The following is a 19,465-nucleotide window of genomic DNA, read 5'->3' as shown; positions in this document are numbered from 1 at the left end:
CACTACACTGCTCTTAAATGTACCATTGCTATCTGCTTCAGCCACTCAGTGTGGCGGCGAGTTCCACATTCTCACCACACTGTGTGTGAAGAACTTCCTCCGAACTTCTTTATTTCACCTGTTAGTGACTATCTTATATTGCTCCACTCTTGTCCTGACTCACCCATAAGTGGAAACAATTTCGCCACATGTATCCTATCGAACCCCTTCATATCAATCAGGACTCCTCTTAGTCTTCTTTTCCAGAGAAAAGAGCCCAAACCTGCTCAATCGTGCCTGAGAGTCGCATCCTCTCAATTCTGGTAACGTTCTTGTCAATCTTTCAGCATTTTCTCCAGTGATTCAATATCCTTTTGTAGAGTGGAGACCAGAGCTGCTCACAGTGCTCCAACTGTGGTCTCACCAAGGTTCAATATAAATTCAACATTACCTCCCTGCTTTTGTATTCTATTCTAAAATGGGCCCCAGTCCTTTCTTTGCACTCTTTATGGCCTGTTCAACTTGTGTTGCTACTTTTATGTGTCTGTAATCACAGATCTCTTTGCACTTTTATTCCATTTAATTCATTCCCTTCTAACAACAACAACAACAACTTGTATTTATATAGCGCCTTTAACGTAGTAAAATGTCCCAAGGCGCTGCACAGGAGTATTTTAAGACAAAAACATTGACACTGAGCCACATAAGAATAAATTAGGGCAGGTGACCAAAAGCTTGGTCAAAGAGGTAGGTTTTAAGGAGCGTCTTAAAGGAGGAAAGATAGATAGCGAGGCAGAGAGGTTTAGGCAGGGAATTCCAGAGCTTAGGGCCGAGGCAACAGAAGGCACGGCCACCAAAGGTGGAGCGATTATAATCAGGGTTGCTCAAGAGGGCAGAATTAGAGGAGCACAGATATCTCGGGGGGTTGTGGGGCTGAAGGAGATTACAGAGATAGGAAGGAGCGAGGCCATGGGGGGATTTGAAAACAAGGATGAGAATTTTGAAATCGAGGCGCTGCTTAACCGGGAGCCAATGTAGGTCAGCGAGCACAGGGAATAAGTGACCTCCTTATTCCTCCTACCAAAATGAACCAGCTCACATTTTGCAATATTGAATTTCATTCCCCATTTATCTGCCAAGTCTGCAAGCCTGTTTATGTTTTCCTGTATTTTGGTGCAGTCCCCAACATTATTAGTTACACCACCCAATTTGGTGCCATCTGCAAACTCTGACACCATACTCCAAGTTCTGAGTCCAAATCATGGTAAACATTCACTATAAGCCCACTGCTTGGACTACACTTCCTCCCACCCCGCCTCCTGTAAGGACTCTATTCCATTCTCCCAGTTTCTCCATCTCTGCTGCATCTGCTCTGATGATGTCACGTTCCATACAAGTGCTTCCGACATGTCTTCCTTTTTCCTCAACCGAGGATTTCCCTCTACTGTGGTTGACACGGCCCTTGACTGTGTCCATTCCATTTCCTGCACTTCTGCTCTCACCCCATCCCCTCCCTCCCGGAACCATGCTAGGGTTCCCCTTGTCCTCACCTTTCACCCCACCAGCCTCCACATTCAACAGAATATCCTCTGCCATTTCTGCCACATCCAGCATGATCCCACCACCAAACACATCTTCCCCTCACCTCCCCTTTCAGCATTCTGAAGGGACCACTCCCTCCGCAACACTCTGGTCCACTCCTCTATCACCCCCAACACCCCTTCGCCCGGCACCTTCACGTTCAAGCGCAGGAATTGCAACACCTACCCTTTTACCTCCTCCCTTCCAACCGTCCAGGGCCCCAAACACTCCTTCCTGGTGAAACAGCGATTTACTTGTACTTCTTGCAATTTAGTATACTGTATTCGCTGCTCACGATGTGGTCTCCTCAACATTGGGGAGACCAAACGCAGATTGGGTGACCGCTTTGCGGAACACCTCCATTCAGTCCGTAAGGGTGACCCCGAGCTTCCGGTCGCCTGTCAGTTTAATTCACCGCTCCACTCCCACTCTGACCTCACCGTCCTTGGCCTCTTGCACTGTTCCAATGGAGCTCAACGTAAGCTCGAGGAACAGCACCTCATCTTTCGATTAGGCACTTTACAGCCTTCCGGACGCAACATCGTGTTCAACAATTTCAGACTATAACCTCTGCCCCTATCTTTTTTTTCATTTTCCCCCCTCTCTCACAAGGCAGCTGTTGATCTTCCTGCCATTGCCATTTACACTTCATCTAGAGTCATCTTTTGTTGCTTAACTTGTCCCATTACCTCTCCTTTTGCTTTGCACCATCATCCCTTTTGTCTCTTAATCTCTCCTGCCTTCCATCCAATCACAGACCTTCCCTTTTGTTCTTTCCTCCCCTCCCCCCTTTCGCTGCCCCTACACTTGCTTAAAAACCTGTTGCATCTCCAACTTTTTCCAGCTCTGATGAAGGGTCACCGACCTGAAACGTTAACTGTTTCTCTCTCCACAGATGCTGCCTGACCTGCTGAGTATTTCCAGCATTTCGTTTTTATTTCAGATTTCCTGCATCCGCAGTATTTTGCTTCTGTGTCATGGTAAACAACACTAGTCCCAGCAGCACAGATCGCTGTGGGACACCACTTCTCACTTTCTGCCACACCGAGAAATGTTCTTAAACTTCAACCTCTGATTTCTGTTTTGTAGCCATCTTTCCATCCATTCTGCTACCCGGCACTTGACTCCACCTTGCTCATCTTGTAAACCGTATATACTGCAGACATATGGCACCAGTGGTGGAGGAGTTGGATATTGAGACATGTGGTAGGGGTGCTGATGAAGTGGATTTTTCTGTCCCGTGTGTTTAGAGGCATTGCCAGTGGTATTTTTAAACCCTTTCCATCTTTTATAAACTCTTGTTGCCAGCTTATTTAACCCATTAACAGTCTCTCAGATAGGGCACACAAAGAATGAAGCCTCTAGAGTTTCCCTTTGAACAACAGGCCTGAATTCGATTTGAAAACAGTTAGAAAACATTTAGTGACTAAACCAGGCTGCGAGAAGCGGGCCAGAGAAAGATGTTAGTGATGGAAAAGTGGCGCCCAGTCAGGTTTCTGTATAATTTCTTGATTGACTTAGTTTATTGCCTCTTCACCCACAAGCTCGATGGGATGACAAAAATATTATTTCTGTCACCAATGGGGATTTTCAATGGCGGGGCATTTACCCAGAATCCACTGCATGGCAGGATGTGCCCTATCAATGACTACAGGAGCCCAGTGCACAGGCGCAGGATAGGGCTTGCTCTGAGCATGCCCTTCTGGCAGGCGGTAGGAGATTGTGGGCTCGGGGAGGAATTGGACCCGCTGGTGGGCTGGGAAGCCTCATAAACACCCAGGGTAGGCCTCAGGCCCCGAATAAGAGCCCACAGGCCCCGTGTTTGCCCCGCGGTGACAGGCCCGGCCGCCCGGGTCAAGGGGTCACTGGCCCCCATCTTGGACAGGGCGGGATCACAGCGCATGCGCGGCTAACTTGTGCCGGAACAATGAGTGGGCGGAGCTTCAAGGTCCCAGTGACCAGGAGAGACAATCATTGACACACACACCCGAGTGAGAGTGTTCCAGTGCACTGAGTGTGGAAAGAGCTTTAACCAGTTACACAGCCTGAAAAAACATCACCCCATTCACAGCGGGGAGAAACTGTACACGTGTTCTGTGTGCAGACGAGGCTTCAACTGATCGTCCAACCTGGAGAGGTTCAAGGACACCCACACCATGGAGGAACGTGAGGACTGTAAATGTGGGGATTGTGGAAAGGGATTCAATTACCCGTCTGAGCTGGAAACTCATCAATGCAGTCACACTGGGGAGAGGCTGTTCACCTGCTCCGTGTGTGGGAAGGGATTCACTCAGTCAGCTCACCTGCTGAGACACCAGCGAGTTCACTCTGATGCGAGACCTTTTAAATGCCCGGACTGTGGGAAGTGCTTTAAAAGTTCTGGGGAATTGACATGCCATCAACGTGTTCACACTGGGGAGAGACCGTTCACCTATTCTAAGTGTGGAAAGGGATTCACTCAGTCATCCAACTTGCTGACACACCAGCAAGTTCACTCTGATGAGAGACCTTTTAAATGCCCAGACTGTGGGAAGTGCTTTAAAAGTTCTGGGGAATTGATGTGCCATCAACGTGTTCACACTGACGAGAGACCATTCAGGTGCTCTCGCTGCGGGACTGGGTTCAAGCAATCATCTGACCTCACTGTACACCAGCGCACCCACACTGGGGAGAGCCCGTTCACCTGCTCCGTGTGTGGGAAGGGATTCACTCGCTCATCCCACCTCACTTCACACCAGTATGTTCACACCAATAAGAGACCTTTTCAATGTTCTGTCTGTGAGAAGAGCTTTAAAAGCAGAAATGATCTGCTGAGGCACCAGCGAGTTCACAAGTCACAGCAGGGGTTGGATTCTGTTGTTATTGCTGCTGTTAATCACATCCAGGACTGAACCGTATTCATTCTGACAGTTGGGGTTTGTTTCTGCTGACGTTAATAACCCCTGTAACTGGGCTGGAGTTTAATATTCTGGATATTTGTCAAATAAATCAGCTTTGGTTTAAACACCTTGGTGTGGATTCCTCATCTCTCTTCACTGACAGCAAAGTCCCCATGCGCGTTAATCTCGAGGCATGTAAGAAATGTGTCCCAGCCGCTCCCTTCCATGGTTCAGAGCTCCTAGGCACGGAACAGAAGACTCCTTTACAACTGTGTTTAGAGTCAGGAAGAACAACAGTGAATGCTGGAAACGTGCTGTCAAATCAGAGTTTGGTGTAAAACTGCGATCTATTCCTGACTGAAAGTGAAACGGCAGGTTTAAGTTTCCAGTCTAAGAATGACTGGTAATTATTCTATGTAGATTTAACATGTTTGTGTGACAGTCCTGAGTCTACCATTTTAAGGCAGGCATTAACTAATTAAAAAAAAAACATTTAAAATAAATTGGTTAAAGTCGGCATTAAAATAGCAGAGGGAGGAGTTCACAGGAGCCTGTTAACTGCTGGTACAATTATACAACAGACATTTGATCCCCAGATAAAGAAGGACCTGCAGCATGTTTCCAGGAATTCCCTGTTTTATTGATGTGTGTGTGTTAGACACCAGGATAACTAAAAATACACCTGGAACATCCACGGGGGTGCGATCCCGACAGTTACTCTGGGATCACTCGTGCTGTGGAACTCCAGCACTGACCCTGCTGAAGGTTGTAGGCTCAGGGAGTGGGGCCTCCAGGAGTGGATGGTAAGAAAGCTGGGTTTCAGTATCCTGACAAATATATGCTGAGGAACCAGAGGACTCCTTACTGAGGAACCGTCTGGGGTTTTACCTGTCAGCGTAGGTCTTGGGGAGAATGATGTCTGACTCCCTGAACAGTCTTACATTGAATCCAGTTTGGATCAAGATGAATTCAGTTTACAAGAGAATGGGGATAAATATCACCCAGAATTGAGGGAGACAAAAGCAGCCATTAGAGAAGCTCAGAGATCTTTGGAAAAGAAGAAGCTGCACAATTGTGGTAATAATTGCAAAAGCTTTTCCAGCTACGTCAGGAGTCAGAAGACCATTAAAGATGATTTAAGGCCACTGAAAGACAGTCCAGGACAGAGTGAAACAGATTCCCAGGCAGTGACAGCTGTTAAATGACTATTTCATGTCAGTCTACACTCCTGTGGATGATACTCAGATTCCAGCTGTGGGGTGTGCTGGCGACAAAATAACATCATCAATATTAAAATAGAAAGGGTTTGTCATCTTGGATAAAATCTGAAATCTGAAATTAGATGGCACTCCAGGTCCAGATGATATCCACCCATGGGTGTTTATAGAGATGGGACGGTGCTCTGTGAGCCTCTTGCCCATATCATCAACAGCTCCATAGAGTCAGGGATTGTTCCCTGAGATTGGAAGGCAGCTCACCTCGCTCCCATTTTCCAAATCGGGGAGAGATCAGAGCCGGGGAACTACAGGCCCACCAGTGTGACCTCGATCACAGGGAAGATGCTTGAAGGGATCCTGAGAGATGCTGTTTATGATCACTGGGGAAAGAGAAGGGGCCGTTAGAGAGACTCAACACGGCTTTAGAAAACAAGGTCACGTCTACAAACTAGCTGGAGTTTTGTGAAGATATTGCTCGGTTGGTGGATGAGGGGAATCCGGTTGAAATTGTCGACCTCAGGGGTGTCAAACTCATTTTCTATGATGGGTCTGATCCGATATCCTGGACTTGGCATGGACCACATTCAGCAAAAGTTATTAAAATAGGAATAAATGAAGATAAACTATATCGGTGATTATTTACAGTTACATTTTATTCACAGCTGCTGCTGCTCCCGATCCCTGGCACCTCTCAGCTTGAACCATTGCATCAACATTTGGAGCAAGTGACTGGGCTGAGGCCTGTCCTGGATAAAAACATGAGGACCTCTTGTCAGCACAGAACATTGTTACCCAACCACTGACACTGGAAGTGAATTCCACAGCCTCACAACTCTCCGTGTGAAGAAGGCTTTCCTGATCACTGTTCTAAATCTCCTGCATTTAATCTTGTATCTCTGGCTCCTTGTCTTGATCCCTCAACCATTGGAAACTGCCTGCTTCTATCTATCCCATCCCACCTTTCATCATTTTAAACATTTCTATCACATCGCCCTGGAATATGTGTTGAATATGAGAAGGACGAGTCCTAACAGAAAGGAAACAAAGTCAGAATGGACATGAGACTGAGCCACCAGCCATTCTGGTCAGGAATGCACCTGTACTTCCTGTACTCCTTTTTGTCTGAGATGTGGGCGTCGCTGGCAAGGCATGACATTTATTGCAATTATTGCCCCTCCCTAATTGACCTTGAGAAGGTGGTGGTGAGCTGACTTCTTTAACCGCTGCAGTCCAAGTGGTGAAGGTCCTCCCACAGTGCTGTTAGGGAGGGAGTTCCAGGATTTTGACCCAGCGACGATGAAGGATCGGCGATATACTTCCACATCTGATGGGGTGAGACTTGGAGGGGAACTTGGAGGTGGTGGTGTTTCCATGCGCCTGCTGCCCTTGTCCTTCCAGGTGGTAGAGGTCGCGGGTTTGGGAGGTGCTGCCGAAGAAGCCTTGGTGAGGTCATGGGTTTGGGAGGTTGACCAGAGGTTTTTAGGGATATGGGTCAAAGGCGGGTATATGGAGTTAGGTCACAGATCAGCCATGATCTCATTGAATGGTGGAACAGGCTCGAGGGGCTCAATGGCCTTCTCCTATGCTGCTGAAGAAACCTTGGCGAGTTGCTGCAGTGCATCTTGGTGGTGGATCAAGCGGGCTGCTTTGTCTGTAGGGGGACATCTTTTAACAGGTTTAAGGTAATTTACCTGGTCTGCAGCCTTTGCCTGCACTCTGACCAATTCCAATCTTTTACCTGGTTTACGGTAATTCACCTGCTCAGGCAGTCTTTTGCTGCTACACTGTAAACCAATTTCCAAACAACGGTTTCGAATCGCTACCCCACCTTCCAGTTCTGACTGGAGGGCTTATAATTAATGATATATTAAAAACGGACAAGTGGTTTTGATGTGAAAAAGTCAACTTTATTTAAACTAAAGAAACTATAATCAAATTTTAAACTATGCCATACAAACACAGTAATTACAGTAAAATTGCTTAAATCACAGAACACTCACAGTAGAGATAGAGGCCATTTCGGCCCATCGAGCCTGCACCGACACATATCCCACCCGATCCCCGTAACCCCTACACCAATGCATATCCCACCCTATCCCCGTAACCCCACGTATTTAATCCCCCTAACACTAAGGGTCAATTTTTATCATAGCCAATCAACCTAACCCCGCACATCTTTGGACTGTGGGAGGAAACCGGAGAACCCGGAGAAAACCCACGCAAACACGGGGAAAATGTGCAAACTCCACACAGACAGTCACCCGAGGCCGGATTCGAACCCGGGTCCCTGTCGCTGTGAGGCAACAGTGCTAACCACTATGCCACCGTGTTGGGGGAAGGCAGACAGCAAAAACGAGGGATAAGTAGCTACAATGTTCATTAAACAATCTTAGCAATTTCCCCTTAATTACCACCCCCTAACTTGGTTGCCTTGCTGAGGAGTCAGAAACCTGCTCACCTGGGGTCCAGCAAAGTAAGAGAGAGATAGCTTCTCCGGAGCTATCTTTATACCTGGTGAGCTCCTGGTGTTTTGCTGTCTGCAAAATTCGCGCCCAAAAGTTTCAATATACAAGAGAAGGACCGTGATTGGTTGATTCAAAATGGTTGGAGTGATCTAATGTGTCTACACTCTGGGGTCGGGATGTTCCCGCCCACCTCCGGAGTTCCCCTGGCTAAAACAAAAGGGATACAACTGCCCTATTGTCTGAGTGATTCAAACCCATCTGTCCCCTATCAAAGTGCTTTTTCTGGGGTTTAGATATCTCCATTGGGTGTAAATGCTTTGAATGGGTTTGAAACTACTGTGTAAACAGAAGCCGATTTCTGTGGCTTAGTCTCAAGTGGTTGTAATCCTTTAAGTCAATAAGCAACTTCGAGTGCTTCTGAGAGGGAAACTCCCTTTGATGATTGACAGGCCTGCCTGCCACTGTAAGATCCTCCCACTTTCACAGACATACACCAAGCTGCGAGCTGCTCTTTGTCTTTTGGCCATGCTTTATGACGGCCATTTTTGAAACCCCTTTTAAACTCCAGGGAACAATTTTATTAAAAATGCACTGTCTTAGAGTGTGCGAATTTTTCCACGAGCTCCTCGATTCTGGTGTTGTCCATGTGCTGCACCACAGCCTTTTGCGGTTCTGGACACATTTTAAACATTGTGCTACCCAGAGACAATTCAAATCACACAAATTCTTCGTCCACGATGTGGACCAATATTTTTTGATCTTCAGGGAAAATAGGGGAATTTTGTGAACCCCTACAGTCCAACCTTTTGATACTTCAACTTGCTTGTTGAAGAAGAAGTGAGCAAAATTTTCTGACCCCCGACAAACAACCATCCCCTGTGTTTACCTATAGCTACCTACCACTGATCCCCCGACCCGTCTATTGACCTCATTTTTGAGAAAAACCGTGGTACAGTAGGCATCTTACAGATACATCAGTTTACAATAAGGGGCCTCATACCCCTGCATCGCTTGTAAAATTCTACAATGCAATCAAAATTTACAATCACCTTTTACATTATAACTTATTACAAAATGTTGCAATCTTAGTTACACAATGTAATCAAAATGATCCCAAGCATGGAGAGGGTCCAACGCCTCTGCTCGACTTGGAACTATAAAACAAAATACAAAAATCTTCATTAAACATTAAATAAACCCCGACCATCACGTGCCAGTGATAGGTCCCGAAATTCGATTGGGTATTACTCCCCCCTCCCGGGCAGTAAATGTTCCTTCCACCCCCCTTTAATGGTCTTAAACCTTTAAACATACAGAATGGATTTACAGACCAGCCTGCTCCACCAGCCCCGAGCCGTTCCCTTGTCCCTTTGTGGAGGCGGGGTACCCCTCATGTATAAAATTACCGTGGCACAGACCGAGACCGGGGAGTATGGGATTGTGACTCCCAGTCCCTCCCCCTCCCGCCTTCCCTCGACTGGCTGCAGAAAATGATGGGTGCCTGTGTGGCGGCTCTCACTGGCCCCACACTCAAACTTGGATCCCAGATCCGGCCACCCACTCATCCTCCCCAGCCACACTTACGCTCTAACTTTGCCCGTGGGCCCCCGGGTGAGTTCCTCCCTCCCCCGAACACACCCACGCAACTCTTGGGTCTCCCCCTCCCCTTTACAATCTTTCCCGGGCCATCACCACCCACTCCCGGGGATCACGTCCCTATCTGACAAGGCGCCCGTGCTTCCCCACCATGACTCCTCAACAGCGAGGTCTCCCACAAGTGAACTTTGGTCAGGACAGTGCTGGGTTGGGGGCTGTGCCCCACCCAGCTGGGGCCATCTCTTCCACATAGGAGGAGTAGGCAAGTTCCTCCGGACCCTGTCCGGTTTCTCCCAAAGGTCGCTGCGGGGTCTCCTCCTGGATTTGTCCAGTGGCGAGGTGATCCCCAACATTCTGTATCCATATCTTCCTTCGATGCCCAGCTCGGGCTGGGCGACCAGGGCTGCTGCTTCTTTCACTCTCCTGCAAAAACTTAAAAGGACATGCAGCCAGGTCTCACTGACCTGCTGCCTTAGGTGGAGACATGGTCGGGTCCCTCAACCTCGGACCAAAATACAAACATTTGGCACACTTATAAACTTAAAACTACCAGTTAATTCTAAACTTAAAATACACCTTAAAAGCACGCTATATTCAAACCAAAGCTATAATACAAATGCCGCCTGTGTCCGGACGGCCAGGCTAATCTCTGGCACTGTCGCAGATCACTGCTGGCTGCAGTGGAGCTGGGCTGATTCCAGCTTCTGGTCCCTCGCAGCTTGAGTCTGCTGATTGGGGACCCCTGTGTTCCATTTCCTCCCGGGCTCGGGGATTGCTCTTTGTGGCAGGTACGCTGGTGACCACCTTTTCTTGGGCTTGCAGATCCGCTGAGACTTTCTGAGGAGCGTCTCTGTGGGGGAAACCTTGGCTGGCGGACCCTGAGCTTGGGTCACAGCCCCAGCTGGCTGGGAACCTTCTCCCCCATGTCCAAAACCCGTTACCAGCTCCCCTGCAAGAGGAATTGCTCTCCCTGCCTCCCTAGGGTCCCACATCAGGGGGGAAACCACTCTAGAAGCGGGCTGGGAAGCTGGTCCCTTTAAACAGTAGTGGGGGATTTCAACTTCACCAATATGAACTGGGATACTCAGAGTGTGAAAGGCTTAGAGGGTGCAAAATTCTTAAAGTGCATCCAGGAGAGCTTTTTGAACCAGCATGTCGAAAGTCCTACAAGAGAGGGGGCGGTACTGGACCTAATTCTAGGGAATGTGGCCGGCCAAGTGGAAGAAGTGCTAGTAGGTGAGCACTTTGGTGACAGTGACCATAATACGGTGAGATTTAAGGTGGTCATGGAAAAGGACAGGGATGGTCCAGAAATAAAGGTTCTAAATTGGGGGAAGGCCGATTTTAATAGGATAAGACAGGATCTGGCCAAAGTGGACTGGGATCAGCTACTTGTAGGAAAATCCGCATCGGAGCAATGGGAGTCTTTCAGAAGGGAGATTGAGATCATACAAGGTCAACATGTTCCTGTAAAGGTCAAGGGGGGTTCCAAAAACCCCAGGGAACCTTGGATGTCAGGGGATATACGAGAAGGGATTAGGAAAAAAAGGAGAGCTTTTGGCAGATACAAAAGGCTAAAGACAGAGGAAGCCCTAGAGGAGTACAAAAAGTGCAGGGGGACACTTAAAAAAGAAATTAGGAGATCAAGGCGGGGCCATGAAATAACATTGGCGAGCAAAATAAAGGAAAATCCTAAGATGTTTTATAAGTATATTAAGGGTAAGAGGATAACTAGGGAAAAAATAGGGCCCATTAGGGACAAAAGTGGCAATCTCTGTGTGGAGCTGGAAGATGTAGGGGGGGTTCTAAATGAATTTTTTGCATCTGTGTTCACTATGGAAAAGGACGATGCAGGCATCGAAATTGGGCAGGGGGACTGTGATCTACTCGAACATATTAACATCGAGAGGGAGGAGGTATTGGCGGTTTTAGCAGGCTTAAAAATGGATAAATCCCCAGGCCCGGACGAAATGTATCCCAGGCTGCTGTGTGAGGCAAAGGTGGAGATTGCGGGGGCTCTTACACAAATATTCAGAACCTCTCTGGCCACAGGGGATGTGCCAGACGACTGGAAAACCGCTAATGTAGTACCATTATTCAAGAAGCGGAGTAGGCAAAAACCGGGGAACTACAGGCCAGTGAGCCTAACATCAGTGGTACGAAAATTAATGGAAAAAATTCTGAGGGACAAAATTAGTCTCCACTTGGAGAGGCAAGGATTAATCAGGGATAGTCAACATGGCTTTGTCAAGGGAAGATCATGTCTGACTAATTTGATTGAATTTTTTGAGGGAGTGACTAGATGTGTGGATGAGGGTAACGCAGTGGATGTGGTATACATGGATTTCAGTAAGGCCTTCGATAAGGTCCCGCATAGGAGACTGATCAAGAAGGTAAGAGCCCATGGAATCCAGGGTGCCTTGGCACAGTGGATACAAAACTGGCTTAGTGGCAGAAGGCAGAGGGTGATGGTCGAAGGTTTTTTCTGTGACTGGAAGCCTGTGGCCAGTGGGGTACCACAGTGATCAGTGCTGGGTCCCTTGCTGTTTGTGGTCTACATTAACGACTTGGATGTGAATGTAAAAGGTATGATTAGTAAGTTTGCGGATGATACAAAAATTGGTAGGGTGGTAAATAGCGAGGAGGGTAGCCTCAGTCTGCAGGACGATATAGATGGGTTGGTCAGATGGGCGGAACAATGGCAAATGGAATTTAACCCTGAAAAGTGTGAGGTGATGCACTTTGGAGGGACTAACAAGGCAAGGGAATACACAATGAATGGTAAGACCCTAGGCGAGATGAAGGGTCAGAGGGATCTTGGTGTGCAAATACATAGATCCCTGAAGGCGGCGGAATAGGTGGATAAGGCGGTAAAAAAGGCATATGGGATACTTGCCTTCATTAGCCGAGGCATAGAATATAAGAGCAAGGAGGTTATGATGGAGCTGTATAAAACACTGGTTAGGCCACAGCTGGAATATTGTGTGCAGTTCTGGTCGCCACACTACAGGAAGGATGTAATTGCTTTGGAGAGGGTACAGAGGAGATTCACCAGGATGTTACCAGGGCTGGAGCGCTTCAGCTATGGGGAGAGACTGGACAGGTTGGGTTTGTTTTCCTTGGAGCAGAGGAGGCTGAGGGGGGACATGATTGAGGTGTACAAAATAATGAGGGGCATAGATAGGATGGATACTAAGGAGCTTTTTCCCTTAGTAGAGGGGTCTATAACAAGGGGGCATAGATTCAAGGTTAAGGGCGGGAGGTTTAGAGGGGATATGAGAAAGAACTTTTTCACCCAGAGGGTGGTTGGAGTCTGGAACTCACTGCCTGAAAGGGTTGTGGAGGTAGGAACCCTCACAACATTCAAGAAGCATTTGGATGAGCACTTGAAATGTCATAGCATACAGGGCTACAGACCAAATGCTGGAATATAGGATTAGATCAGGCAGGGCTTGATGGTCGGCGCAGACACGATGGGCCTCTATCCGTGCTGTATAACTCTATGACTCTGTGAATCTCCTCCCCTGAGTCCTGCGGCAGAGGCTGTGAAGCCTCTGGCTTCAAACAGGTGATTGCGCCTGCGCGGGATAACCGATGAGGAGCCGCTGCGGTTCCGCTGGCAACTGCGCCTGCGTGAACTTACTCCTCGGAGTCCCGCAGCAGGTGCTGTGAAGCCTCTAGCTTCAAACAGGCGATTGCGCCTGCGCAGGGAAACCGATAAAGAGCCGCTGTGGTCCCGCCGGCAACTGCGCCTGCATGAACTTCCTCTTCGGAGTCCCGCGGCAGAGGCTGTGAAGCCTCTGGCTTCAAACAGGTGATTGTGCTTGCACGGGAAAACCAATGAGGAGCCGCTGGGGTCCAGCTGGCAACTGCGTCTGTGCGAACAATCTTTGCAATGGGCTGGGGAACCGCTACACTCACAGGCAACTGCGCCTGTGTGTTCGATTCCTTTAAAAAGGGCTGGAAGAACCGTTGGGTCTTCCAAGCAGGCTGCTGCACCTGCGCGTATGAATTGGGAAGCGGGGACCTTTAAACGGCCGACTGCGCCTGCGCACTCGGCCTCAAACTGAGCAAGAGCCACTGGGGGTTCCAAATTCGTGACTGCACCTGCGCGAACCCGGTGTTGAGAAACCACTCCTCTCCGGCGCGCGGCTGCACCAGCGCGAACCTCCTGTTGGCAAAACTCTCCCCTCAGGCACGCGACTGTGCTTGCATGGGAAAACTGAGGAGGATCCACTGGGGGTACGGGCTGGGGAACTGCACCTGCGCAAACCTGGTCTTGGGAAACTTCTCCCCTCAGGCGCGCGACTGCGCCTGCGTGAATCTGCTGTTCAGAAGACTGCCGGATTCCTGTCTCCAGACCAGCAACTGCGCATGCACGGGCAGTCTCCAAGCGATCTTCTGTGAATGAATTGGCAGCAGCCTGCTGATTTCTAATCTCAGGTTGCTGTTTCTCTGTTTCTGAGCCACATAACTTGCTCAAATTTAAACTTTGGTTCGAATTTAAGCTTTGGCCAAAATTTAGGTCCCACTGGGGCGGGGAAGTGTCCCAATTTGTGGGCTGGACAACTTTTCCCTGAAAACAGGCCACAGCGCCTGTCTTTACAGGCTGTGAACTTGAACTGTACAATTTTTCTGAATTTCTCTGTGTCCCATCCCTGCCTGTAATCACTGCCACTGGCCCGGACCCATATGGGTCCCAGAAAGTGCCTGCACGTGCACCCTCCTTGACCAGCATACCGGCCAGTCATTGTGGGGAGGCAGAGGTGGGCGAGGGGGGTGCAGCACCACTGATGGCTGCTACCTTTCCCTGGTTGGTCAGGAGAGACTGCATTGCTTCCAGTAACGACTCGACTGAGGCGGGGGAAATTCCTGTCTCTACCATTTGGGCTGGGGCTGTGGGATTCTTTCCCTTGCTATCCTTCCAGGGATTCTTACAGTCTTTTCTCCAGTGACCGTCTTTCCCACACCCATAGCAATTTAACCTAGCCTGGGAGGGACTGTTCCCCTCCTGGTGCCACTCTTTCTTATACTGAGCCCCAGGTTTAACCTCGTGGACTTTACCCTTTTGCTGGGGGCTCTCACTATTCCTCCCGTTCCTGTATGCTACCGTGAGCTGCTGGATTACAGTCTCTTCGGTTGCTAGGGGGTCTCAGGAGTCAAACCAGGTATCAACTTTTACCTTTATCTGGGGCAGGCAATTGGACACCAGGCAATGAAGCCATTGGGTCTGCTGCCGCTGGTTCAGTCGTGCCCTATCTTGTCCCCCTGCACAGGCACGGTTGTAGGCTGGCCACAGCCTGTCTCCAAATGCCTGTGGGGTCTCCCCTTCCTTCTGCAGGGTTTTCCCTACATGATCGAACGGATTGCCGTCGTTCGCACCCATGGCTTCCAGTATTTCCTCCTTCAGGTCCTCAAAACTCTTCTGCCCTCTCTTAGCCTCATCCAAAAGGGTCTGATAGAGCTTGCTATCCACAGAGAAAAGCAACATTCTGGCTTTCTCTTCATCATCACAGCCGTTAACACCGGCTGCCTGGTCTACTTGTTGGAAGTGTATTGAGGGGTCTCCCTTTTCAGAGAGCATGGGAATATGTTTCACCATGCCTCTGAGCTGTGGGGTATCATAGGGTACCAGATAGGTATTTTGAACAGCCCCTGGGTTATCATCACTCACGGCCGTACCGTACCTCCGTTGTCGGAGGGGGTACACTGGTCCTGGTCTCCGCCTGCCTAGCGGGAACTGCTGGTGTTATCCCCCCACCCCATTGTCCACCCCTCCTTGCTGCCAGAGCTCCTCAAGACTCGGAGCTGTGGGCTGCGGTCTTGGGATCTCTAGTTCCCAATCCAGCACTGCTCTGGGTGCTGCCTGTGGGGTGGTCTGGTTTGGGCTGCCAGTAAAATCCGGCTGACCTGCCATCGGGTTGATCACACAAATCGTCCCCTTTCCTGCTTTTAAAGCCATGTTAAGGCTTTCTATCTCTGCCCTACAGGGGCCATGATCTGCTTCATTAAACCTTTGGTTGCAGGCCAGCTTATAAGCTGCTGTAACTCCTGAGATGAGGCGGACATTTTCTTCCCGCAGTCTCATCTCGCTATCTCTGGCCTCAGTGACTTCCTGCACGAGGTGCTCCATCTTTGCCAAGCACTTTTCCAACTCTGACTCCCGATTCTTGGCCTCTTTATCCTCCTCCTGCACCCTCATCTCACCCTTCTTAACCCAGCCATCTATACCATGATAGGTCAGCCTACACGCTGCTGCTAACATCTGCAGGGCTACCCACATACTGAAAACGAGAGAAACAAGAGCTGATGCTTTCTCCAGATCCAGACCACTTATCATATCAAGAACTGCCTCCAGTCCTGCCGTGGTCGCCATTTTGTAGGGGGGCATCTTTTAACAGGTTTAAGGTAATTTACCTGGTCTGCAGCCTTTGCCTGCACTCTGATGAATTCCAATCTTTTACCTGGTTTATGGTAATTCACCTGCTCAGGCAGCCTTTTGCTGCTACACTGTAAGCCAATTTCCAAACAGCGGTTTTGAATCGCTACCCCACCTTCCAGTTCTGACTGGAGGGCTTATAATTAATGATATATTAAAAACGGACAAGTGGTTTTGATGTGAGAAAGTCAACTTTATTTAAACTAAAGAAACTATAATCAAATTTTAAACTATACCACACGAACAGTAATTACAGTAAAATTGCTTAAATGGGGGAAGGCAGATGGCAAAAATGAGGGATAAGTAGCTACAATGTTCATTAAACAATCTTAGCAATTTCCCCTTAATTACCACCCCCTAACTTGGTTGCCTTGCTGAGGAGTCAGAAACCTGCTCACCTGGGGTCCAGCGAAGTAAGAGAGAGATAGCTTCTCAGGAGCTATCTTTATACCTGGTGAGCTCCTGCTGTATTGCTGTCTGCAAAATTCACGCCCAAAAGTTCCAATATACAAGAGAAGGACCGTGATTGGCTGATTCAAAGTGGTTGGAGTGATTTAATGTGTCTACACTCTGGGGCCGGGATGTTCCCGCCCACCTCCAGAGTTCCCCTGGCTAAAACAAAAGGGATACAACTGCCCTATTGTCTAAGTGATTCAAACCCATCCATACTGATCTGTCCCCTATCAAAGTGCTTTTTCCGGGGTTTAGATATCTCCATTGTGTGTAAGTGCTTTGAATGGGTTTGAAACTATTGTGTTAACAGAAGCTGATTTCTGCGGTTTAGTCTCAAGTGGTTGTAATCCCCTAAGTCAATAAGCAACTTCGAGTGCTTCAGAGAGGGAAACTCCCTTTGATGATTGACAGGCCTGCCTGCCACTGTAAGATCCTCCCACTTTCACAGACAAACACCAAGCTGCGAGCTGCTCTTTGTCTTTTGGCCATGCTTTATGACGGCCATTTTTAAACCCCTTTTAAACTCCAGGGAACAATTTTATTAAAAATGTACTGTCTTAGAGTGTGCGAATTTTTCCATGAGCTCCTCGATTCCAGTGTTGTCCACGTGCTGCAACACAGCCTTTTGCAATTCTGGGCACATTTTAAACATTGTCCTACCCAGAGACAATTCAAATTACACAAATACTTTGTTCACGATGTGGGCCAATATTTTTTGATCTTCAGGGAAAATAGGGGAATTTTGCGAACCCCTACATGTCCTGGATGGTGTCGAGCTTCGAGTGTTGGAACGGCACTCACCCAGGCAAGTGGAGAGTATTCCATCACACTCCTGACTTGCACCTTGTCGGTGGTGGAAAGGCTTTGGGGAGTCAGGAGGTGAGACACTCACTGCAGAATACCCAGCCTCTGACCTGCTCTTGTAGCCACCTGATCTGTTTAGAACCACAACTGGCTGCCTCCGTGATTATTAGCGATAAACCACAAGCACACAACACTCTCTGCTGCACACACCTTGTAAACATTATCTCTGGGCCTCCACAGTGAGGAGGTAAACTGCAACAAGAGGGGAAAAGAGGAGCCCTTCCTTCCCATGGCAATCTGCGTGCTTTACTCTGTAACCTTTACTCTTCATATAAAGTCACTCCCTGCGGGCTCTTTTCAAGGTTTATTTGGTGACCTTTTCCCACAGTTTGGAATATTGACAACACGGCCGACATGCATCACCGGTGACATCACAATGACTACTGACAACACGGCCGACATGCATCACCGGTGACATCACAATGACTACTGACAACACGGCCGACCTGCGTCACCAGTGACATCACAATGACTATTGACAACACGGCCGACCTGCATCACCAGTGACATCACAATGACTATTGACAACACGGTCGGACTGCATCACCGGTGACATCACAATGACTACTGACAACATGGCCAATCTGCATCACCGGTGACATCACAATGACTATTGACAACATGGCCGACCTGCATCACCAGTGACTCTTCTTCTTAGGCAGTCCCTCGGAACCAAGGATGATTTGCTTCCACATTAAAAATGAGCTCGCAGGTGACTGATTAGTCCAATGCGGGACATACAGTCTCTGTCACAGGTGGGGCAGATGGTGGTTGAAGGGGTGGGTGGGTGGGGTGCTTGGGTTGACGTACGCTTCTTGCGCTGCCTGCGCTTGGCTTCCGCTTGCTCCTGGCGAAGAGACTCGAGGTGTTCGGCACCTTCCTGGATGCTTCTCCTCCACTTTGTGCGGTCTTGGGCCAGGGATTCCCAGGTGTCGGTGGGGATGTTACACTTTTTCAAGGAGGCTTTGAGGGTGTCCTTGAAGTGTTTCCTCTGCCCACCTGGGGCTCTCTTGCCATGCCGGAGCTCCAAGTAGAGCGCTTGTTTTGGGAGTCTCGTATCGGGCATGCGGACAATGTGACCCGTCCATCGGAGCTGATTGAGCATGGTCAGAGCTTCGATGCTGGGGATGTTGGCCTGAGCAAGAACACTGACATTGGTGCGCCTATCCTGCCAATGGATTTGCAGGATCTTGCAGAGGCAGCATTGGTGGTACCTCTCCAGTGCTTTGAGGTGCCTGCTGTACATGGTCCATGTCTCTGAGGCATACAGCAGGGCAGGTATCACTGCTGCCCTGTAGACCATGAGCTTAGTGCTGGGTTTGAGGTCCTGGTCATCAAACACTCTCTTCCTCAGGCGGCCAAAGGCTGCACTGGCACACTGAAGGTGGTGTTGGACTTCGTCGTCGATGTCTGCCGTTGTTGACAGTAGGCTCCCGAGGTATGGAAAGTGGTCCACGTTGTCCAAGGCCTTGTCATGGATTTTGATAATCGGGGGGCAGTACTGTGTGGTGGGGGCAGGTTGGTAGAGGACCTTTGTCTTACGGATGTTTAGTGTAAGGCCTATGCTCTCGTATGCTTCGGTGAAGGTGTTGACGATGGTTTGGAGTTTGACCTCTGAGTGAGCGCAGACGCAAGCATTGTCTGCATACTGTAGTTCAACGACAGAGGATGGGACGACCTTGGGTCTGGACTGGAGGCCACAGAGGTTGAACAGTTTCCTGTTTGTTCTGTAAATTAGCTCCACTCCAGTGGGGAGCTTTCTGAGGGTGAGATGGAGCATTGCAGCAAGGAAGATTGAGAAGAGCGTTGGTGCGATGACACAGCCTTGCTTGACCCCGGTTCGTACGTGAATTGGGTCTCACAAAGGCCTTCGACACTGTCAACCGTGAGGGATTATGGAGTGTCCTCCTCAAATTTGGCTGCCCTCAAAGGTTTGTCACTGTCCTCCGTCTGCTTCATGACGACATCACCAGTGACATCACAATGACTATT

The 19,465-nt window shown here is 48.9% G+C and overlaps 1 protein-coding gene across 1 annotated transcript; it reads left to right on the top strand.

Annotated features, from left to right (window-relative positions):
- Nucleotides 1-3,049: 3,049 nt before the first annotated feature.
- LOC147093392 (uncharacterized) lies at nucleotides 3,050-4,582 on the top strand. The gene has a single exon (XM_085973895.1). It carries the CDS (start codon nucleotides 3,717-3,719, stop codon nucleotides 4,449-4,451), a length of 735 nt encoding a protein of 244 aa, XP_085830021.1. The 5' UTR covers nucleotides 3,050-3,716; the 3' UTR covers nucleotides 4,452-4,582.
- The last annotated feature ends 14,883 nt before the right edge of the window (nucleotides 4,583-19,465 follow it).

The sequence above is a fragment of the Somniosus microcephalus genome, unplaced genomic scaffold (genome assembly GCF_052327205.1).
Source record: "Somniosus microcephalus isolate GS21.2 unplaced genomic scaffold, FLI_Smic_1.0 unresolved_chr1, whole genome shotgun sequence".
Classification (NCBI taxonomy): domain Eukaryota; kingdom Metazoa; phylum Chordata; class Chondrichthyes; order Squaliformes; family Somniosidae; genus Somniosus; species Somniosus microcephalus.
Note: the sequence above shows the minus strand (reverse complement) of the source record. Positions and strands in the feature narration are given on the sequence as shown.